At 34.8% G+C, this 23,195-nt stretch overlaps 1 protein-coding gene across 10 annotated transcripts in view; it reads right to left on the reverse strand.

Moving 5' to 3' along the window:
* The window catches only part of LOC149787273 (FH1/FH2 domain-containing protein 3-like), a 411,067-nt gene that overhangs the window by 115,356 nt on the left and 272,516 nt on the right, over positions 1-23,195 (reverse strand). For all 10 annotated transcript variants that reach the window (XM_089977788.1, XM_089977786.1, XM_089977784.1 and 7 more), the window contains 2 exons: positions 16,116-16,183; positions 4,193-4,298 (listed from right to left, as the gene is read on the reverse strand). In XM_089977788.1, coding sequence (XP_089833914.1) covers positions 4,193-4,298; positions 16,116-16,183 — 174 coding nt within the window. The remainder of the gene's footprint in view (positions 1-4,192; positions 4,299-16,115; positions 16,184-23,195) is intronic.

A 23,195-nucleotide genomic window follows, 5' to 3' on the forward strand; every position in this document is an offset into this window, starting at 1 on the left:
CAGTCCTAACACTAACCTCTTAATGCTGAGCGCCTAGTGAGGCAGCTGTTAGTACCACTTTTATAAGTCTTTGGTATGACTTGGCCTGGGTTTGAACCCATGACCTCCCACATCCAAGGGGGACAATCTAACCACTAGCATAGGTACAGGTGAAGTTGGACCAATGAATGAATGAACGCATGAAAGAACGTATCAATTAATGAACTGGGCAACACAATATATCCCCTCCCAACTTCAAATGGTGAGGAGATAACAAGTTTTGAGAGACAACAATTTCAATGTTTGTCTCACTTAAAGTACAAGAACCAACATTTTTATATGGAATTCCTAACTTTGTCAGAGTCAAGAGGTCACCATTAAATTTAAATCTAGCACATTAGTTGGGGAGACTGCTGCCATGATTCAGATAGAATGAAGATATATGTAAATGGGGCCTAAATGTTAAATAGGGCAAAATATATCATCTACTAGACATTGCTTGGTCATATCCATCATTTCTTTTTATTTTTAATTAGTACAAAATGTTTTCTTAATTAATGCAAGGTAATAAATATGAATCAAGTGTTTACACTGAATTAGTGTTGAAAAATGCACCGATAGCATTCAACTGGATGTAACATGACTTCTGCAAGACAGTCCAAAATACCACAACTGCATGTAACATGACTTCTGCAAGACAGTCCAAAATACTGCAAAACTAGATGGCAATGAGTTTCAAAATCTCTGTTTCAGACAATAAAATGTATCCAAACAACTACCATCCTCCCAACACAAAAAATGAAAATTATACCAAATGACAAGCCTGTTCAGTCACCCTTACAGTAAATTCATTCATTTTCATGAGTAACATCAGTACTCAATGGCACTGTTAGAAAGAAAAAGGGTGGAGACTACTGTATTCCCAGATGAATCATTGATAGAAAGAAAAAGGGTAGTGACTACTGTATTCCCAGATGAATCATTGATAGAAAGAAAAAGGATGGTGGTTAATGTATTGCCAGATGAATCATTAAAAGAAAAAGGGCCATATATATTGTATTCCCCAATGGATCAATGATCATAGGATCTTTATATTCATCGGTTTGTAGAAACCATGAAATCCATGAAAAGGGGGCGGGGGTCAAGACACATCAGCACAACCCTGGCTTCACAGCACCAAATAAATGCAGGTATCCCCGAAATAGGCATCCAAACAAAGATAAATGCAAATAAGACTGACACTATACTATCTGACAAAAAATTTCCAGGAATTCAAGATAAGACCCTTTTTTTTATCTGCTGAGTGTTCAAACCATCTATGACGTTGCTGAGATGTAAGATTTTCAAATTAACTGCTGTGGTGGCCATATTGGATGTAAGATAAACACCATTTCCATTTAGGACAAAATATACCCCATGCCAATATGACTATTCATTTAGAACAAATTATACCCCATGTCAATATGACTATTCATTTAGGACAAACTATACCCCATGTCAATATGACTATTCAAAAAGAACAAACTATACCCCACACCAATAGGACTATTCAATTTGAACAAATTATACAGCATGCCAATATGACTATTCTTTTAGGACAAACTATACCCCATGCCAATATGACTATTCATTTAGGACAAACTATACAGCACACCAATATGACTATTCAGTTAGAACAAACTATACCCCATGCCAATATGACTATTCATTTAGGTCAAACTATACCCCATGCCAATATGACTATTCATATAGGACAAACTATACCCCATGCCAATATGACTATTCATTTAGGACAAACTATACCCCATGCCAATATGACTATTCATTTAGGACAAACTATACCCCATGTCAATATGACTATTCAAAAAGAACAAACTATACCCCACACCAATAGGACTATTCAATTTGAACAAATTATACAGCATGCCAATATGACTATTCTTTTAGGACAAACTATACCCCATGCCAATATGACTATTCATTTAGGACAAACTATACAGCACACCAATATGACTATTCAGTTAGAACAAACTATACCCCATGCCAATATGACTATTCATTTAGGTCAAACTATACCCCATGCCAATATGACTATTCATATAGGACAAACTATACCCCATGCCAATATGATTATTCATTTAGGACAAACTATACCCCATGCCAATATGACTATTCATTTAGGACAAACTATACCCCATGCCAATATGACTATTCAATTAGGACAAACTATACCCCATGCCAATCTGACTATTCAATTAGGACAAACTATACTCAATGCCAATATGACTATTCATTTAGGACAAACTATACCCCATGCCAATACGACTATTCATTTAGGACAAACTATAACCCATGCCAATATAACTATTCATTTAGGACAAACTATACCCCATGCCAATATGACTATTCATTTAGGACAAACTATACCCCATGCCAATATGACTACCCAGTCAGGAGATTTAGAGTCAAGATCTTCAATATGTTCACTGTGGCAGCCATATTAGATCTCTGGGAAACCACTTTCATTTAGGACCAACTAAATATCATTAAGAAGCAGAGGTGCACAGTATTATCAGTATACCAGTTTACCATGGCATTTTTTCCCAGTGTTATGTACCACAGTACATTTTCACTGTACTGGTGGTTTTGTAGTTTACCATGGTATACTTTTCCAGTGTTATGTACCACAGTACATTTTCACTGTACTGGTGGTTTTGTAGTTTACCATGGTATAATTTTCCAGTATTATGTACCACAGTACATTTTCATTGTACTGGTGGTTTCGTAGTTTACCATGGTACTTTTTTTCTCCAGTGTTATGTACCACTGTACATTTTCACTGTACTGGTGTTTTTGTAGTTTCTATCAGTAAAGAATGTACAGATATTCCCAAGGAATCTTTTATGACTTTAATTATATAAAAGCATGTTTTCCTTTTTTCATAACAAAACAATTGCAAAACTAATTAATTTACTGTTTTTTTACAAAAGAGTTATACTTGTTATAATTGAATTTTGAATGTTAGAAATATAATTATATTTGTGAGGCATTATTCATGTTTGTTGTTGTTGTTGTTGTTGTGGGGTTTAACGCCATTTTTCAGCACATGATAGGCTATGTATGGCGGCTAGTATTAATGGTGGAGGAAGAACCCAGGAAAACTCCAGGAAGAACCACCGACCCACGAGAAGCTACCGGCAAGTTTTCTCACATACCCACATTGGCCGAATCCTAGACTCGAACCCATGCAGACAGAGGTGAGATGGCAGTGATCTGTAACGGAGAGCGCTTTAGACCACTCGGCCACTCGGGGGCCCCTATTCATGTTTGACACGAGTCATATATGCAAGCATGGAAGCCAAATGGGATGTTGTTAAATATAGATGGGTCATATCCAACTCTGGAAAAAATTTAGAGACTGAAAAAGGGAAAAATATGTTTTTGTTTTTTGTTACTTGCTAGCATATGTTAATGCATTAAGTACATTATTAGTTTACAAGAAAAAGAATCATCCTAAGCTTTTCAGGGTTGTTTTTACTTTAAATTGTATGTAATTTCTAGCAAAGTGATCAAGATTCTGGATGTCTGAGCAGCACCATTTTCATTTAGGATCAACCTTGGGGTGAATGTGTATGAAGTTTCATGGCAATCTTGCAGTAATTTTGGAGAAGCAGCAGCTAACAGACAGATGAACAATGGACAACAGGCCTACGACCAGAATAGCTAAAATGGGTAAAATCATTATAGCACAAAGTCAAATTTTTCCTAAAACATCCACAACATACATATATTTGACAGGAACATCATCATGTGACATCCCAGGGCAAAAAAGACTGTCTTTCATACCACGCAGGAGGAATATTCTATATCCCAAAGCCCACAACAAATAAAAATGAATTTACACTATTTAGTAAAACAGAAAACTAAATCTGTTAAGACCACCTTCACATTTAGAATACTTGTTTGTTGAAGTTTTTATTGGCAGGTTTTCAGTATGAACTTGACACTTAATGCAAGACATGACTAACAAGTGTTATTGGCAGGTTTTCTGTATGAACTTGATGCTTAACGCAAGACATGACTAACAAGTGTTATTGGCAGGTTTTCTGTATGAACTTGACACTTAATGCAAGACATGACTAAGAAGTGTTATTGGCAGGTTTTCTGTATGAACTTGACGCTTAACGCAAGACATGACTAACAAGTGGCTTACCTCTAAGAATATAGTTCTGATAGTTTTGGTCAGCCTCAGCTCCCACCTTGATGAGACAGTCCAGTCCATCATTGTTAACAAACTCGTGGACCAGATCCTTATCATCCTGGAATGTAAAAAACAGTGTGTAATGATGCAAAATGTTGTAGAGATGCTTTCACAATACATTCTGTCATATTCAGCATTACATAACCATTAATAGTAATGTAAGGGCTGAGCTCACAATAAATTGCCGACTCTGAGGGATAGGATCTGCTGTTTGGGGCATGAACTGACATTTAATTAGAATCCATTCAATAATGGTCTGACAGATATGTCAATGTAAGGTCATATAGTGGAAAATTGCAGAGAAAAACCAGAGCAAACACTTTTGGAAATCTTGGGCCATTTGAAATAGGTGTCATATAATGATATTTTTGAGAATAGTTATTAATAAAGACAAACTTCTGATGAGGATTTTGACACTGATGGGATAGTTAAAACTTTACGGCAGTTAAAGAAAGAAATTATGATTGGCTAAGCCAAATGAATGTGTGTTTGTTCCCAGACAGAATTCAAAGTGTTAAAAAATTCCAGTCATGAAATAAGTATTTCTCATTAGAATGTCCAAGAGACATGTGTTGGAAAATTGAGGACACGGAAAAAGATATGCATCTGCATAGTAAGGGCGAGTCTCAATAAAGCACAAGATTAGTTTCAGTTGCATACAATATGTTCATTGATGTAAGTTTGTAATTATTTGTAGAGTTTTCGTTTTAAATTCATACTTCAATTTTCCTTGAGTTTCAAAAATAACTGTACAATCATCTGTCTTAAATGTAATAGAAATCATGTAGTGATGGAATATCGTGCATTACTCTGATACAAATTATGAGAATTAATTTGTCTTGAATGTTATTGGAATCATGTATTCTAAAGATTTTGTGCATTTCTTCTCATAACAATTTTGAGAAGTTACTTATCTGTCTTAAATGATTTGTATCATGTATGCTGAGAATTGATATTTCTATGTCAATGAATTGCTGATCAGCAAAGTAATGTAGTTAAGACAAGGACTGACGTCCAATCATTTATTTGGACAGCAAAGTTTTGAATTCATATCAACCAAGAATCGATGTTGTTTGCAAAAGGAATGTGTGTTGAATGAAAGTTCAGATAATAATTTATAGCCACAGCATGGTGTAATGGTTATCAAAGAGGTCTAATTATGTCATCTTCTGGAGGAATGCGAGTAGCTGCTACAAAGATATTAATTTATTATGGTAGGGTGTGTGTATCAGTATCTGGTTTTGAACTGACCATCTTAGCTTAGTTCTGTGGAATTGCAATAGACAATATCTGACATAAAACAGTGGGAATATTGTTGATCCCAGGAGAAGAAAAAAAACTGACGTATTTCAGCTGGGTATTATATTTTTATTTGAAGGGAAAAAAATAACTCCACGCCTGTACTGCACAGCAGAAAAGAGTGCAGTCTACAACCAAGATGGATGATGACCGGAAGAGGCTATAGGGAGAGAGAGAAGGAAAAGAAATATGGAATGCTGACTTATCAGTAACAGTGATTTGGAACGACAAAGCAACCATGATGTTGACATGACAGCAACCTGACTTCAAAAATTACTTGATTATATGATAAAAATTTATTTTCTCAGTGTAACAGAACAGCTAAATGAATTTCACATCAATTTTGTAACTTTATGTCTAAGAGAAAGTGACTCATTCAAATGTCATGTTCAATTTCGTTTTGTTTATGTAATTGATTAAATTGATGACTATGATCAAGAGTAATTAGAAATGTACAGGACAGAACTCTTTTCCTGTGATCTAGAGTGATGAGAAATTTACTGAAGAGCAGACTCAGTTACTGTGATCTAGGGTGAGGAGAAATTTACTGAAGAGCAGACTCAGTTACTGTGATCTAGGGTGAGGAGAAATTTAATGAAGAGCAGACTCAGTTACTGTGATCTAGGGTGAGGAGAAATTTACTGAAGAGCAGACTCAGTTACTGTGATCTTGGGTGAGGAGAAATTTAATGAAGAGCAGACTCAGTTACTGTGATCTAGGGTGAGGAGAAATTTACTGAAGAGCAGACTCAGTTACTGTGATCTAGGGTGAGGAGAAATTTAATGAAGAGCAGACTCAGTTACTGTGATCTTGGGTGAGGAGAAATTTAATGAAGAGCAGACTCAGTTACTGTGATCTAGGGTGAGGAGAAATTTAATGAAGAGCAGACTCAGTTACTGTGATCTTGGGTGAGGAGAAATTTAATGAAGAGCAGACTCAGTTACTGTGATCTAGGGTGAGGAGAAATTTAATGAAGAGCAGACTCAGTTACTGTGATCTAGGGTGAGGAGAAATTTAATGAAGAGCAGACTCAGTTACTGTGATCTAAGGTGAGGAGAAATTTAATGAAGAGCAGACTCAGTTACTGTGATCTAGGGTGAGGAGAAATGTCCAAAACAGCAGATGAATAACTTATGTAGACTAATAAAAAATGTACGGAAGAGCGGAGAAGATGACTATTATCTTTAGTAATAAATGTAGAGAAAAGTAGACTCAATTACTGTGATCTCAGTTTATCTCCCAGGGGTGCATGACTCAGAGTCAAAAATCTCCTTGGTGTCAAAACTTGGGGGTCAGGCTGAATAAAAAACAAACTTTGGTATCAAAACTGGGGGTCAGATTAAAAATGTGGAGGTCTCTGAAGTGCAAATGAGGTAAAGGGAAACACTGGATCTGGAGTAATAAGAAATGTACAGATCAGCAGACTGAATAACTGATCTAGAAAGACAAGAAATGAACAGAGAAGCTACAGGTGACTGAATGACTGATCTCATGATAAAAATGGTACAGCTCTCCCTCTTTATAATGCAGTAGTCAAGAGTCCATTACCACTGACTGTAGTATGTACCAAAGCATGTTATACAGATTACCATGATCTATACAGAATTGTGATATAATGAGAATAGCTTAATATCAGAACTGTGGCGTAGTAGGCACTATAGAATTTTTTAAATAATGGTGCTTTGAAGGTACTACAATAAGTTTCACCTTGTCCTCTTTCAACCATTATTTACACATTGTGTGGTATGATTTTCATCACAGAGTACATAGTAGTTCTGCACTATATCTACAATCAACTTATTTTGAGGTGCATTTTAATGGCAGGGACTGTAAATTGTTATGTATATTTAATTTAATTTATATGTGATTTAATTAAATTGTTTGTTTGTTAGTTTTAAACTTTATTTTATTCCATTACATACTCTTGTAATGTAACTTTATTTACTGAATTTGATATTGTCCAGAATAGAGTTCAGTTCTGACTGATTTTTTAAATTTTTGAAGCTGACTCAGAATTTTTGGGTTTTGGACCTGAGGATATTGCAGCCTTTTGTGGAGTTGAGGCAAGTTCATCAAAAGGGATGGGAGTTATTAAGCCACAAAATCAGAAAAATAAAGAGAAAAAAATTGTAGTCTGTTGTGACTAAAGTTCAGAAAGTGGCAAAACACAAGCCTGTTATGCCGACTAAACAAGCAAACAATGTCTGACAGTCGAGGACATCCAGTCTCACAGACATAAACAACCTGTCTGAAACAGATATTGAGCTTTTGAAGATACAATTGGGTCTAAATGAAATGCAGCCTGTTATGGCAGATGAGAATGAAATTGATGCCCTCTTTGGTAAACGCTTAACTGAATTATGTGTAGAAGTTGAAGATGAAGGGCCATATAGCGATGTTGATGTTACCCCAGCAGAGGGTGATGCAACTAGACCAGTCAAGCAAATTTCTTTGAGTGGAAAAATAAATGGCACATTGTTTAATGCTTTGCAGCCTATTACAACTGTATTTCTACTAGCAATGCTGATATGTGGCACTTACCCTAACTAAAAACTCCCCAAAAAGGAAAGCCAATACCTAAATCCTTAGCAGAGCTGATTAATACTGCATTCACTTCTTTATGTGCAACAGATGAAATTGTACAGAAGTACAAAATCCCAGAAAACTGTGATAAGTTGGGTACCCCACTTGTCTGTCAAGAAACTTGGAATGACCTTAGCAAACAAGTTTACTCTTATGACAAAGCCTTTAGGGATGTGCAAAATCTTGATGCTGCAGGCATTATGCCAATTGTCAAATTAGCAGAATTACTAAAGTCTGAGATTGCCACTAATGAAAAAGCAAAGATGCTAATTTCAGATATATTACCCTTATGGGTCAGGTGCAGTATCACACCTCCCTAAGAAGGAGGTGTATGATTCGACCACATTTGAAAAAGAAATATTCCAATCTTTGTAATATGCATACCCCCATAATGTCCATGCTTTTTGGGGATGGTGTGGCCAAGTAAGTTAGAACATGTGACACTGGGTCTGCACTTGCAAAAGAAAATTTTGCTCAGATTTACAGAAGTTTCAATAGATGCCACGGTGCTAGAGGCAGTGGACCCATACGAGGTCCAGATATCAACCAGAGGGCAAGTCTGTTTTGCAAGGGAATACAACTTTAAGCAACGAATAGCATCAGTCATAAAAATCAAGTCTGTTTGCAAGGAAATACAACTTCAAGCAAAGAACAGCATCAGCCATATGAATCAAGTCTGTTTTGCAAGGGAATACAACTTTAAGCAAAGCACATCATCAATCTTAAAAATCAAGTCTGTTTTGCAAGGGAATACAACTTCAAGCAAAGAACAGCATCAGCCATATGAATCAAGTCTGTTTTGCAAGGGAATACAACTTTAAGCAAAGCACATCATCAATCTTAAAAATCAAGTCTGTTTTGCAAGGGAATACAACTTTAAGCAAAGAATAGCATCACTCAAAAATCAAGTCTGTTTTGCAAGGAAATAAAACTTTAAGCAAGGAATAGCATCAGTCATAAGAATCAAGTCTGTTTGCAAGGAAATAAAACTTTAAGCAAGGAATAGCATCAGTCATAAAAATCAAGCCTGTTTGCAAGAAGTGGCATCACAAGTTATCAAACTGCATTGTATAACATTCATCCAGGTCATGCCATTGTATCATTCATACTATCTGAGATGATACAAATTTCCCTACCCCAAATGGAAAATAATGGTGAATAATGTATATAATTTTATTATCATCATTTATTCATGGCAGCTTAAAAATCAAATTGGTGTTTGCTAGAATTTTCTGTGCTCTAAAACTGGTAATCATCCAAATGCACATCAACAAAATTCATGTCTGGCATGATTGGTTCATTTTTTCTGTTATATTTACAAGTATTAAGACTGCAGTAAAATAGCAACTAGGGACCAGTCTCATGACCCTAATGACACTTTAAAACTGTATGATACAAACTATCTGTATGAAAAAGGCTTCAAATTATTGATGAGAAAACATGCTAGACTCCTTAACTGTGTCAGCACTTTCAATTGGTATTTCAGCAATTAACCAGTCACAGACTTCCTTACAAGAACTGAAAACAAGCATTTTGTTTATAATGAGACACAGCAGAAAAAAACTATATCTGAACTTTAAAAAGAAGAATTATAAATAAGATCTTATAAATAAGATCATAAGAGTTTCAAATTGTTCTAGAAATAGGATATACAAACAAAGAACCAATCACATCACATCACATCACATCCTAAAAATGATTACTTTTAAGTTACTGTACCATCAGTACGAAGGAAGCGTGACTTTACTCCTCCCTATATCAAATACAATGAAGGAAGCACAACTTTAACCCTCTCTTATAATCAAATACAGGGAAGGAAGCACAACTTTAACCATTTCTCATAATCAAATACAGGGAAGGAAACACAACTTTAACCCTCTCTTATAATCAAATACAATGAAGGAAGCACAACTTTAACCCTCTCTTATAATCAAATACAGGGAAGGAAGCACAACTTTAACCATTTCTCATAATCAAATACTGGGAAGGAAACACAACTTTAACCCTCTCTTATAATCAAATACAGGGAAGGAAGCACAACTTTAACCCTCTCTTATAATCAAATACATGGAAGGAAACACAACTTTAACCATTTCTCATAATCAAATACAGGGAAGGAAGCACAACTTTAACCCTCTCTTATAATCAAATACAGGGAAGGAAACACAACTTTAACCCTCTCTTATAATCAAATACAGGGAAGGAAGCACAACTTTAACCATTTCTCATAATCAAATACAGGGAAGGAAACACAACTTTAACCCTCTCTTATAATCAAATACAGGGAAGGAAGCACAACTTTAACCCTCTCTTATAATCAAATACAGGGAAGGAAACACAACTTTAACCCTCTCTTATAATCAAATACATGGAAGGAAGCACAACTCTAACCCTCTCAATAACAAATACAGGACAGGAAGCATGACTTTAACCCTCTCTATATCAAATACAGGGCAGGAAGCATGACTTTAACCCTCCCCATATAAAATACAGGGAAGGAAGCACAACTTTAACCCAACTGTTATCAAATACAGGGAAGGAAGCATGACTTTAACCATCTCTATATCAAATACAGAGCACTGGAAGATTCATATTAAAATAATTTATTTTTGTGTAAATGAGCTATTTAATTTCAAATCCCAATTATTATATGTATATTAGCAAACAGGAATTCACAACATGAAGGGGAACACTTTTTATCAGCATATAAATCTCATGACCATACTAATTTTGGTACATCTATATCCAAATATAACAGCAGTTTTGTAGAAATTTTATATTCTTTTCCTTTCTTATCTGGATGAATAATGTCCTGGGTGTGATCAGCCATTAGCTTTGATTCTCTTCTCAGCAGGTTTACTCTTTATAGATCCTAATATAACTGTAAACTTCTAAATATAAGACAAGACACTATATAAAAAATGGGATGAATAATGTCTTGACTGTAGCCAATGTCAAGTGCATTTCTGAAACATAATCTTACTCAATGCATCCACCCAGCTAGATGCCCACCGTTGGCAATATCCATATGGAATCAGTTTTCTTATTTTTTACTAAAACTTGGAACTATGTATATAAAACAATAAATAGCTTCCAGGCTGTGTGGACTTGGAAATGACCCTTGACCAGCTCTAGACTGCAAGCAGACAGTACAAGATAAACAAATTATCTAATTCCAGGGAAACTCCTACAACTGAAGCTCATGCCAGGCCTTTCCATGGCAACACATGCTTCTGAGGCACCATATGTACTTCTCTTCTCACTCAGATTTTTCTTTAAATAATTGCTCCAGCAGTGAATCCTTTAAATTACAAACCCTAGGGCCTCAAATTTTCTATTTTTATTTTCCTCATAATCCAAATGTCCCATAATGCCTTTGCAGACATGTTTTTTTGTGACAAACATGAATAGATATTGGCAATTAGAGCCATAAAGTACAAGACCTCATCAACATATTTAGAACTAAAAGAAATGCCCACGACAGAACAGTAGAATAAGCAAGAGGTCAAAGTGGATCTGAGACTGCTCAACTGGCTGACATCTACCTAAACACCAAATGATTTTTCAATTGTATTTTTTATATTTTTTTAAATGGCAGTAATAACAGAAGGCAAATCAATAATGTTGTGCAAAACTGAAATGCCTATTCACTCCTTTGGCTATATGTCATCCTTTTTAGTCCTTTATCTGGGTGTTGGAAATGTCAGTCCTTTAGATGTGTGTCAGCATTTTCAGTCCTTTAGATGGGTGTCAGCATTTTCAGTCCTTTAGATGGGTGTCAGCATTTTCAGTCCTTTAGATGGGTGTCAGCATTTTCAGTCCTTTAGACAGGTGTCAGCATTTTCAGTCCTTTAGATGGGTGTCAGCATTTTCAGTCCTTTAGATGGGTGTCAGCATTTTCAGTCCTTTAGACAGGTGTCAGCATTTTCAGTCCTTTAGATGGGTGTCAGCATTTTCAGTCCTTTAGACAGGTGTCAGCATTTTCAGTCCTTTAGATAGGTGTCAGCATTTTCAGTCCTTTAGACAGGTGTCAGCATTTTCAGTCCTTTAGATGGGTGTCAGCATTTTCAGTCCTTTAGACAGGTGTCAGCATTTTCAGTCCTTTAGACAGGTGTCAGCATTTTCAGTCCTTTAGATGGGTGTCAGCATTTTCAGTCCTTTAGACAGGTGTCAGCATTTTCAGTCCTTTAGATAGGTGTCAGCATTTTCAGTCCTTTAGTTGGGTGTCAGCATTTTCAGTCCTTTAAATGGGTGTTGACATTTCAGTCCCTATGCTAGGTGTCCGCATTTTCAGTTGTTTAGCCCTCAGACAACAGATGTTTCTGTTTTGTTCAATGTGAAGTTTGGGCAAATTGCCATGTACTCAAAATCTTGTTTAATTGCTAAAATTCATATACAAGTTTGATGTAATGAGCGCAAGTTAATATCAACAATGCTTGTTTACATCCAGTAGCAGTACAGTTTACAAGAAAAGCAAAGTGATATCAAAGCCAGTTGATGAGTGCATGTGTCCTCAACTGAATTAAAATGCCAGATCAATTCTATCAATGTTTAAAATGATGAATAAATCTCCTGAAGACAGTGATAAACAAATCAATGTAATCTTTCTTGTGTAAATGTTATATAACCCCAAAGCATAATGCAAATATATGTTGGTTCCAAATGCATCTGCTACAATGTATACGTTGGTCATGGTCTCAGTCAGTGCAGACCACAATGTGCAATTTTATTACTACACAATATTTAAATCATATTTTAATGCTAAAATAATGGATATTCAAGGGCTCTAAGTACTTTTCCAGGGTTCTAAGTACTTTTTGCTGAAATAATGGATATTCAAGGGCTCTAAGTATTTTTCCAGGGTTCTAAGTACTTTTTGCTGAAATGATGGATATTCAAGGGCTCTAAGTACTTTTCCAGGATTCTAAGTACCTTTTGCTGAAATAGTGGATATACAAGGGCTCTAAGTACTTTTCCAGGGTTCTAAGTACTTTTGCTGAAATAATGGACATACAAGGGCTCTAAGTACTTTTTGCTGAAATAATGGATACACAAGGGCTCTAAGTACTTTTCCTGGGTTCGAAGTACTTTTTGCTGAAATAATGGATACACAAGGGCTCTAAGGACTTTTCCAGGGTTCAAAGTACTTTTTGCTGAAATAATGGATATACAAGGGTTCTAAGTACTTTTCCAAGGTTCAAAGAACTTTTTGCTGAAATAATAGATATTCAAGGGTTCTAAGTACTTTTCTAGGGTTCTAAGTACTTTTTGCTGAAATAATGAATATACAAGGGTTCTAAGTACTTTTTGCTGAAATAATGGATATACAAGGGCTCTAAGTCCTTTTTGCTCAGATAATGGATATACAAGGGCCCAAATTACTTTTTTCTGAAATAATGGATATGCAAGGGCTCTATGTACTTTTTTGCTGAAATATTGGATATTCAAGGGCTCCAAGTACTTTTTGCTCAAATAATGGATATACATGGGCTCTAAGTACATTTTGCTCAAATAATGGATAAACAAGGGCCCAAATTACTTTTTTCTGAAATAATGGATATGCAAGGGCTCTATGTACTTTCTTGCTGAAATAATGGATATTCAAGGGCTCCAAGTACTTTCTGCTGAAATAATGGATATACAAGGGCTCAAATTACTTTTTTCTGAAATAATGGACACTCAAGGGATCTAAGTATTTTTTGCTGGAATAATGGATATTCAAGTGGTCTACATTATTTTTGTTCTATTTCCTGATCTCAATATTTTTTTATTGTAGAAAATACACTGGTTACAAATGATGACTTGTAATATAAACTTGAATTTTATTTTAATATTATTTAAATATTCAGCATCCATCCCACTTGGTAATGTTTCTATGATATAGTTTCATGTATCAAAAGGAATTTGATGGCTATGTTTGTGATCTTTAAAACTAAGAATTTAAACTATAGAAAAAAAGTTAAATTTTCCAGAAAAATTGTCAACAACATAAAACAAAACCTTGTGCATGAAAATTCTATAATTATTATCCTTAGTTTAATTTTGTTACATCACAACTTTTTTATAAAAAAAATCTTAATTTCAAATGCTTTTCATAAAAAAGTCTCAGGTAAGTAGAAGTTTTACTCAAACAACTATTATACAAAATATGGTAGATACAATAGGTTTTCTTTTAAGAAAAAAATCCAAGAAGGAACATATGACAGCCATATCTTATGTCGGATTGGCAATCTCTCATATAATTTTTGAGGACTTTCATTCCAGGCTGCTTTCTGTCAAATTTTATCATATTCTCAACAGTTGTTCAACAGAAATCATTTGAATGTTTCTTTATTTGTTGTAACTGTTGCCATATGAGAAGGCAGATTGGCACTGTTTATAACTATTTTACTGACAGGATACAGTCAAATAGAGTTATTATCACTATTTTACTGAAAAGAAACAGTCAAATAGTTATTTTCCCTATTTTACACAAACATAATACAGTCAGAGCTAAGTTTCCTATTTTAGACAGACAGGATACAGTCAAATAGTTTTTGTCCCTATTTTAGACAGAGAGGATACAGTCAAATAGTTTTTTTCACTATTTACACAGACAGGATACAGTTAAATATAGTTATTTTCCCAATTTTACACAAACATAATACAGTCAAATATAGTTATTTTCCCAATTTTACACAAACATAATACAGTCAAATATAGTTATTTTCCCAATTTTACACAAACATAATACAGTCAAATATAGTTATTTTCCCTTTTACACAGAAAGAATACCATCAATTATTTAGTTTCCCAATTTTACACAGATGGGATAGTCAAATACAGGTTTAGTTATGTTCCCTATTTTACACAGACAAGATACACTGAAATGTAGTAATTTTCCCAATTTTATACATACAGAAAGGATGCAGGCAAATAGTTATTTTCCCTATTTTACACAGACAGGATATAGTCAAATAGTTATTTTCCCTATTTTACACAGACAGGACATAGTCAAATACAGTTATTTTCTCTATTTGACACAGAATGGAGCCCTACCTAATGCAAGTAATCACTTCCAACCAAAGTTTATAGATTAAAAAGTCAGCTGGTGAAAAACATAGCTGAAATGCAATGTAAACTTTTCTATTACTGGTAACAAGTGCTATGAATGTCACCTAGCGTTGCACTCTTTTCTGAGAAGTTAATTATGCAAAGATTGTTTCTGATGATGAGCCAAAAGAATGATAAGATAAATACTTAAACCACAGGAGTGTAAAGCAAAGACTGTATGGTAGTCAATGCTAAACATGTGCTCTAAAAGCATAGGGAGTTGTCTACATGTACCTACAGAACCTATATCCATTGTATCTAAGTATTTTTTTTAATTAAAAAAAGCAGTCAAAAAATTGATCTCTCTCATATATTTAAATATTATCTTTAATACAAAAAACATCCACTCATCTGTGAGAATTTTATCAGCAATGAAGATCTCAGTAGACATAGAACACATTCTGCCCTGTATCATTCTAAGCAACTAAAACTAAAGAATTTGTATGTTTGATTATGATTCAGCTGCAATCAATCCTCTCATTTAGTCTGTCAATGTCTTATTCTATAGCACCTTTTTCTGGACTTGGTCCACCCAAGCTTTTTTCAAATCGCCCAATGGATTTGTCAGTAATCAGTTTTTAATATGTCGACCCTTTTGTTGACTTAGTCCACCCATCCTTTATTGAAAATCCCCAATGGATCTGACAGTAAAACATTTTTAACAAAACTCTGTGCTGATTTAGTTCACCCATCCCTTTTTGAAACTGGCTTCAATGAATATCAGAAATCTATTTTTAATATGACCTTTTGTTCTTAATGCACCCACCCTTCACTGAAACTGGCCCCATAATGGATATATGAGCAATGGATTTTTAATATGACCTTTTGCTGATTTAGTCCACCCATCCCTTTCTGAAACTTCATTTAGCCCCAATCCACTTTTATCTACCATGATACTTACTTGGAAGATTTGCTTCAAGGAAAACAAAGCTCTTCTTAGTTCTCTACCAGAGGAATTTAAAAGTTTTTCTGAAAGAGAAGAAAGAATTATTATGTAACACTGAGGGAAAAAAATCTGGCCTGTGAAATAGTGGTCACGATTAATCAATCTAATCAAATATCAGTCACATCCAGTGATATGACCATGTACTCAACTACAACTTTTGTGATTGATTTTGGCAGATTATAGCTGATTTGAAATGTATCCCCAATTTTTATATGACTTTATGTAAACAAATTTATCAATTCATATTGGATTATCAATCACTCAACAGCAACTGATGAGTAACTGTGAAATTTGTAAAAATAAACTTAAAGCTCCAATGCTGCTGTTAAATGCAAAAAGTCGTATATGCCAAATCATCTCAATGATACTGAATCTTGAAAGATTTTGTTCCTAAATATCAATGGGCTCCATTAAAGCCAAATAATATCCATGTTTCACCACATTATGAGCCATGTAATTTCTACCTCAAACTTTGAAAGCTGGCCATTTTTCATTTGTACAAATTAATCAGATGCTGATCAGTGACATCCGCAGGTCAATGATTTCAGTCGAAAGCTCAAATCTCAAAATTTGATGACATCACCACTGTAAAGATGAGAAGTCAACACAAAACTATGTCAGATTGTCTTCAGCCCAATTTCAGCCTTCAAATTATTCCAGAGCCCCAACTGATCACCAATATTCACTGGAGTCTTATTTTTATCTAATGGATGCTTTTTCTTCTCAGCTTCACTTTAAAAAAGTGTGCCTGTCTCACTTCATTCCCTTTTGAATCAATCTGTGTGCCATGTGCAGATGTTGTTGATATCAGATTGGTCACTAATGGAATTTGTCAAATGTATCACATCACTAAGTTTGGAGCATTATGAGTGACTTTGTTGACTGAATAAAGCGGTGGCACCTTATAACTTTAAAGTGAACACTTCCTGTTTGTCACACAGAGAAATATGTCATCACATTTAAATCCAATTGGTGGTTAATGTTTGTTCAAGTCCAGAGTAAAACAATAATCACCAATCAGAACCAACTGTAACATAGCCTGATTCCAAACTGTACGTTATAGCCACTTGTTAGTTTTTAGAAAATGGGTTGGTGTTGTCAACAACATCTTTTTTCATTAGCAGAAATGAGTGTCAGTGCCCATGACAGCTGTTTTACTTTGGGCAAAATATTTTGACGCTAGGATAGTCTCAGTGTGAAGGATTTGGTTGTTAGTCATCTCCAGTCACACACTCAGACTTGTTCAAGACAAGATTTCCTTTGCACAAGGAAATTGTGCTACTTCTGTTTCAAAGATAGCACTGTCTTGACTTCCAAATTTAAATGAAGACGTGACATTAGTAATAAGATGTTTTAAAAACATTCAAACAGTGCAGAACAAAGTGCATAATAACCTAATCAAATGGATCAATCTGATATTGTCTAAAAGATTGAATACAAACCACTACAGCTAAAAAGAAGTCTGTTTGGAAGTAGTTTTTAACTCTTGTCAAGGATGAGAAGGCATATGAACAGCTGATAAGTCCAGGTCTGTCAGGAATCTGCTTACTAGAAATATAACCAATACATCAACACGTAAAAAAATGGCCCCACCCCACCACTGACAGACATTCTAAAGATTAAAAGACTCCAAAATTGTACAGGTGCATCGATAATGGATTGTATCAAAGGCTGAGAATTGTGAATTGTGAATAATATCGATATGCATCAGGGATGTATCATTTCACCCCTAGAATGTATATGGTACACAGGTACAACTATATGCAGTACATGTACAGAGTAGCTTCACTTAGTATGGGTAGATCTGTTGACAGCCATTCAATCAGTGAATTAAGACATCATTACAACTATTTCTTAACCATAACTCTGATAAGCCCTTACACTTCCTGGCTGGACTTTTCCATCAGTTACAAACTTTGTTCTCGATATACGGCATTCTGAAGGTGGACTGAAGCCAGAATTATCTATAGCAACTCCTAACTGCTATAAGAAGGAAGATCAACTGATTATTACCTATAAGCAGTATTGACACCAACTAAACATGATTCGTGTTTACCAGTGTAACACATGTCCCATAACCTAATTTTATTATCATGACAATGACATTCTGTATCATAAGGGGAGATAAACTCTAGCAAAGTTTAACAAAATGGAATTTGACTAGGAGTGTGATTAAGAATATCCCTGAATTTTAAGCTCAAGGTTTATGTCTTCATCTTGCAAGTTTGAGAAAGTTCAATCAAATTAAGTATCATCCCGAAATCTTTTGATTTGCACAATTAGGACACGTTTTGATATTTGTCTAAAGTTGGGCCAGGAGGTTCAAATACTGGATCAGAAAGCACAATGAAAAAAAAATGTATTTAAAAAATATAGAAAACCGGAAATTGCTACAATGGTGTGATAATAAATCTCTCTCTCTCTCTCCGGGGCCCCAAGTGGCCGAGTGGTCTAAAGCTCTCTCCGTTACGGATCACTGCCATCTCACCTCTGTCTGCGTGGGTTCAAGTCTCGGATTCGGCTAATGTGGGTATGTGAGAAAGCTTGCCAGTAGCTTCTTGTGGGTCGGTGGTTCTTTCCAGGGTTTTCCCCAGGTTCTTCCTCCACCATTAATACTGGCCGCCATGTATAGCCTATCGTGTGCTGAAAAATGGCGTTAAACCCTATAACAACACTCTCTCTCTCTCTCTCTCTCTCTCTCTCTCTCTCTCTCTATATATATATATATATATATATATATATATATATATATATATATATATATATAGACAGAGAGATAGAGAGAGAGAGATGTGTGTGTGTGTGTGTGATAGGAAATATGTATACCAAATCTATTATGTATTCCTCATATGTTTTTGCTACCTCAAAAAAAAAGATTTTTTGTTTACTTTTAAATTTGTCTTTCTTAAATTAGCATGCTATGAAGGAGAAATCTGGTTAACTTGTATAACCCGTGGAATTAAACTCTTCTTAACTCAGTACTCATGTTTACAGTGTAAATAATGTCCATGTTGAGAATTTTGTAGAGATATTACAGGATGCTGTAGGGAAATACATATAACACAAAAACTGTACTAGTTACATGCTGGATGCATTATGAAATTAGAACCCTATCAATGGCAGAGAAAACGATTGAATGATGAAATGAAACGTACTCAATACTTCTGGCACTGCTTTCTTTACAGGCCCATGAGAAACCTGGTTATTACTGGGATTAGGGAGTCTAAATAAAATCATTACAACAGAGACTGATGCAATGAATCAGGTCTTTACCTGTATCCCCAAAGACTGGTTGAATGAAACTAATTAGAGAAGGCAAAGAAGGTTTAAAAAATCATGACTCAATATCTGTAAATGAAAGTTATAACAGATGATCATAAAAAGCAAAAGCTTTCAATGACTTCTTTTCTGAACAGTAAACAATAAAAACCATTAAGTTTGCTTCAAACCCCCAAACATGTCACACAAGATAAACAATAATTAAAAAAAGATGCTACCTCAAACTAGTCACAAGAAGATTTATCTCACAATGATGGCATTACTATAACTCTGGGGCCAAAACATTTTTAATCTAGCCATATGTCCTGCACGGCCAGTGGCTTTTTTTTAGGTCACTTACTTTTTTTATATACGTAAACGATATTGTATACAATATTCACTGCCACAGAAGTTTATTTGCACATGATACAAGTCTCTTTATAATCATAAATAATCCTGCCATAGTTTCAACTCTGTCAAAATCACTCATAATTTCAACTCTGACTTGGAAATTTTTTTCTCAGCAAGCAAGTAATTGGCTTGTATCGGTATCTTTTAACCCTTCCACAAGTGAATCCCTGACAATTTGAAAGAAATTGTTTTTAAAGAAAAACCTTCTATCCAATATCCTCAAACAAATAATCAAGGAAGTTAACATGCACAAACATTGTGGATTTTTCTCTCTCAAATGACTGCTCATGGCACAAATATATAGACTGTATCAAGAAAAGATATTGCGAAGAAGCCACAAATTCCATCCAGACAGAAAATCTTATAAATTATACTGACATCTTTTGTTTGACCCATTCTGGATTATGATAATGTGGTTTGAGACAAATGCACATTACTTGAGAAAAGAAACTCAAAATAATACAAACTGAGGTAGCCATAATTGTGTGTGATGCAACAAAATTTTGTGTCTAGTGAAGCACTACAAGAAATTGGATTGAAGAGTCTTGAATCCATATTACAAAAACAAATTCACACTGTTGTAAAAAAATGAAAATTGGTTCAAGCCTTGCTTTTCTCAAATCTCCATTTCCACCAGCAACAAGTGATATTGCTTGCTATGACTTACATAACATAATGAATATCAAATTGCACAAGGTAGAATAAGTCTTTATTACAACCTGTTTCTTCCTTCAGCTATTCGAGACTAAAATACAATATCTATACAACTCATTTCTCAATACCTTTTCATGCTCTACCTACTGCATATATTTCCAACTTTTATCATGATTTTTAATGTACCCCTAAAACCAATAACTATGAATGACATTGGTGGATACTTGCAACATACTTGACAAAATAACACAATTGACTCTTCTTGCTAATTCAACAAGCCATGCCTAATGATGTTTCTCTTATGTTTTATAAATCACAATAGTCCCAGAATAATGTTCTGGTCCAATGAGCACTTTGTAATTCCAATGAATAATCCTAATAAATGCCTCCTCTCAAATTAACAAAACGCAACATTAAATACATCTGTAGACTGGACATATGAAATAAGAATCTGAAATAAGAATGAATCCAAAATAGGAATGAATTTGATTTCTTTTCTCCTTTATACACTTTCAAGAGTCTATTATGACTGCATTTTGCAATATACATCACGACAGATTTTACTACATGATCTGTATACCTCTCATGTGACCTAACCCATCCAATCGAAAATAACTTAATTCTTCTAAGGGCCCACCTGACACAACTAGCTAATGAGAAATTACCCCAAACTTTTCAAAAGGTTCAATATACAGGTTGAATTTAACCTGTCAATGCCTATTTATAACTTAATATCCACTTAAAAAAATAGAAAAAATACCCATGGACAAACAATTACTGTACCTACATATTTTGCTTATAGAAGACCACTATAATATACAGTCATGAACAAAAATTATACATATTCTATGTATAGTCATGTACCAAAGGTTACAAAAATATTAGAAATACATAACAATATCCATTATTCACTCAATACAAGCAAATATCCTCCATTTTTTCTTTCAATCATTTTGACATAAAACTAAAGTGGCTTTGGTAAAATAGTTTTGTCTTCTTTCAGTTCCTTATGACACTGATCTTTGAACTTTTGACCCCAAAATGAATGCGTCAGATCAGTATCAGTCCCATTTATGACAAACTAGACATATTAAGACCTATAAGAAGGTGTTTTAGTGAAAACAACATGCTGTTATAACCATCTATTCTGGATAAGTGGTTGTAACAAGATGAAGTCATACTGGAGAAAAGGACATCACAATTTTCATTTATGCCCAATATATCAAAGGCTGTCTTTCAGTGGAAACCATTGGCAACACGAACCCAGTGTTCTGAAGTAATGATAATTAGCATGTCATTTTTATTTCAGGCTGATCAGACTGTGGGATCAATGTGTATGTAATGACATTCATGGCAGTCTTAATTCCCATTAGTTGGAGAGTAGCAGTAACAAACTAATGGACAGACATCAGATAAAGTATAACAGATGGACAGACAGATAACAGGCCATTATTCAAGCTCTTCTGGTCTAATAGATACCAGCAAAGCAAAACAAAAATACTGGTAATAATTATTGGGGGGTGGGGGTGCAGGTTGTAATTTACACCTAAATCTAACAATCACATACATAAGCTGACCTGTTTACAAACACAGACTAACTTAAAAGGCCAAGCCAGATATGCTTAGATTGTCCAGTTGTCTAAATCAGAAAAGATTGAAAACAGCACCACCCTGGGTGCCAAAGACTCTAGGTCAGTAACACAAGTCCTTAAAACAGTTGAAAGGCTCAGCACATCTCAGCAGCTATTGCTGATAAGCAACTGAAAGACTTGTTATAAAAGCTAATAAAGCTTTAATTCCAATCAAGAAATTAACAAGAAAACTCCAACACCTTTACCAAAGACTGTGTTCTAATTACCAGTAGTTATTGTTCACATGATGCCCGTTCTCCGCTATTCACTGGACATTTTGAGGATACAAATAGAAAATCTGAAGAGAAATTCCATCAACAGCTCTTTTTGCCTCATAGAAGATAGTCTTCAAACATGGGAGTTCTTGGTGAATGTGGACATTGTAGCAATTGTCAGAAACCATGGAACCGCAATGATGTCGATTTCTACTATCAAATGTCAGAAACCACGAGACTGTAATGATCTCTGTTTCTACTATAAACTGTCAAAAACCATGGAACCATAATGAAGTCAATTTCTACTATAAATTGTCGGAAAATTCTTGTGAAGCCACATCCTTCCCTATACATGGATATTTGTATCTTACAGCAATTTTCAAGGGAGAAGAATTCCCTAATTCATTTTAAAAAGACTGCAGAAATATACAGCTGAGATGCAAATCCCCACATTTACCCCAACAAAAGATAGGGCACTGATCATGTACATCACAACCAAAAGTTAAATGTTGACTTTACGAATCCCCACATTTACCCCAACAAAAGATAGGGCACCAATAATGTACACTACATCACAACCAAAAGTTAAATGCTGAATTTACGAATCCCCACATTTGCCCCAACAAAAGATTGGGCACCAGTAATATAAACAACATCACAAGCAAAAGTTAAATGTTGACTTGTGCAGGCATGGAACATTTCTTTTTATATTACTGAATGCAGCAACAATGTGTAGACCTGTTCTATCCTTAGAGATTAAAAGTAAAAACTTGAAAATATTATAAAACATTCATGCTAACTGCAAACATAATTTTCCTTCTTAATAAAAAGTAACAGCTATCAAAGGGTAATTGAAAAAAGCTTAC

The sequence above is a fragment of the Sinohyriopsis cumingii genome, chromosome 12 (genome assembly GCF_028554795.1).
Source record: "Sinohyriopsis cumingii isolate HCF-2022 chromosome 12, ASM2855479v2, whole genome shotgun sequence".
In the NCBI taxonomy this organism is placed as follows: Eukaryota; Metazoa; Mollusca; class Bivalvia; order Unionida; family Unionidae; genus Sinohyriopsis; species Sinohyriopsis cumingii.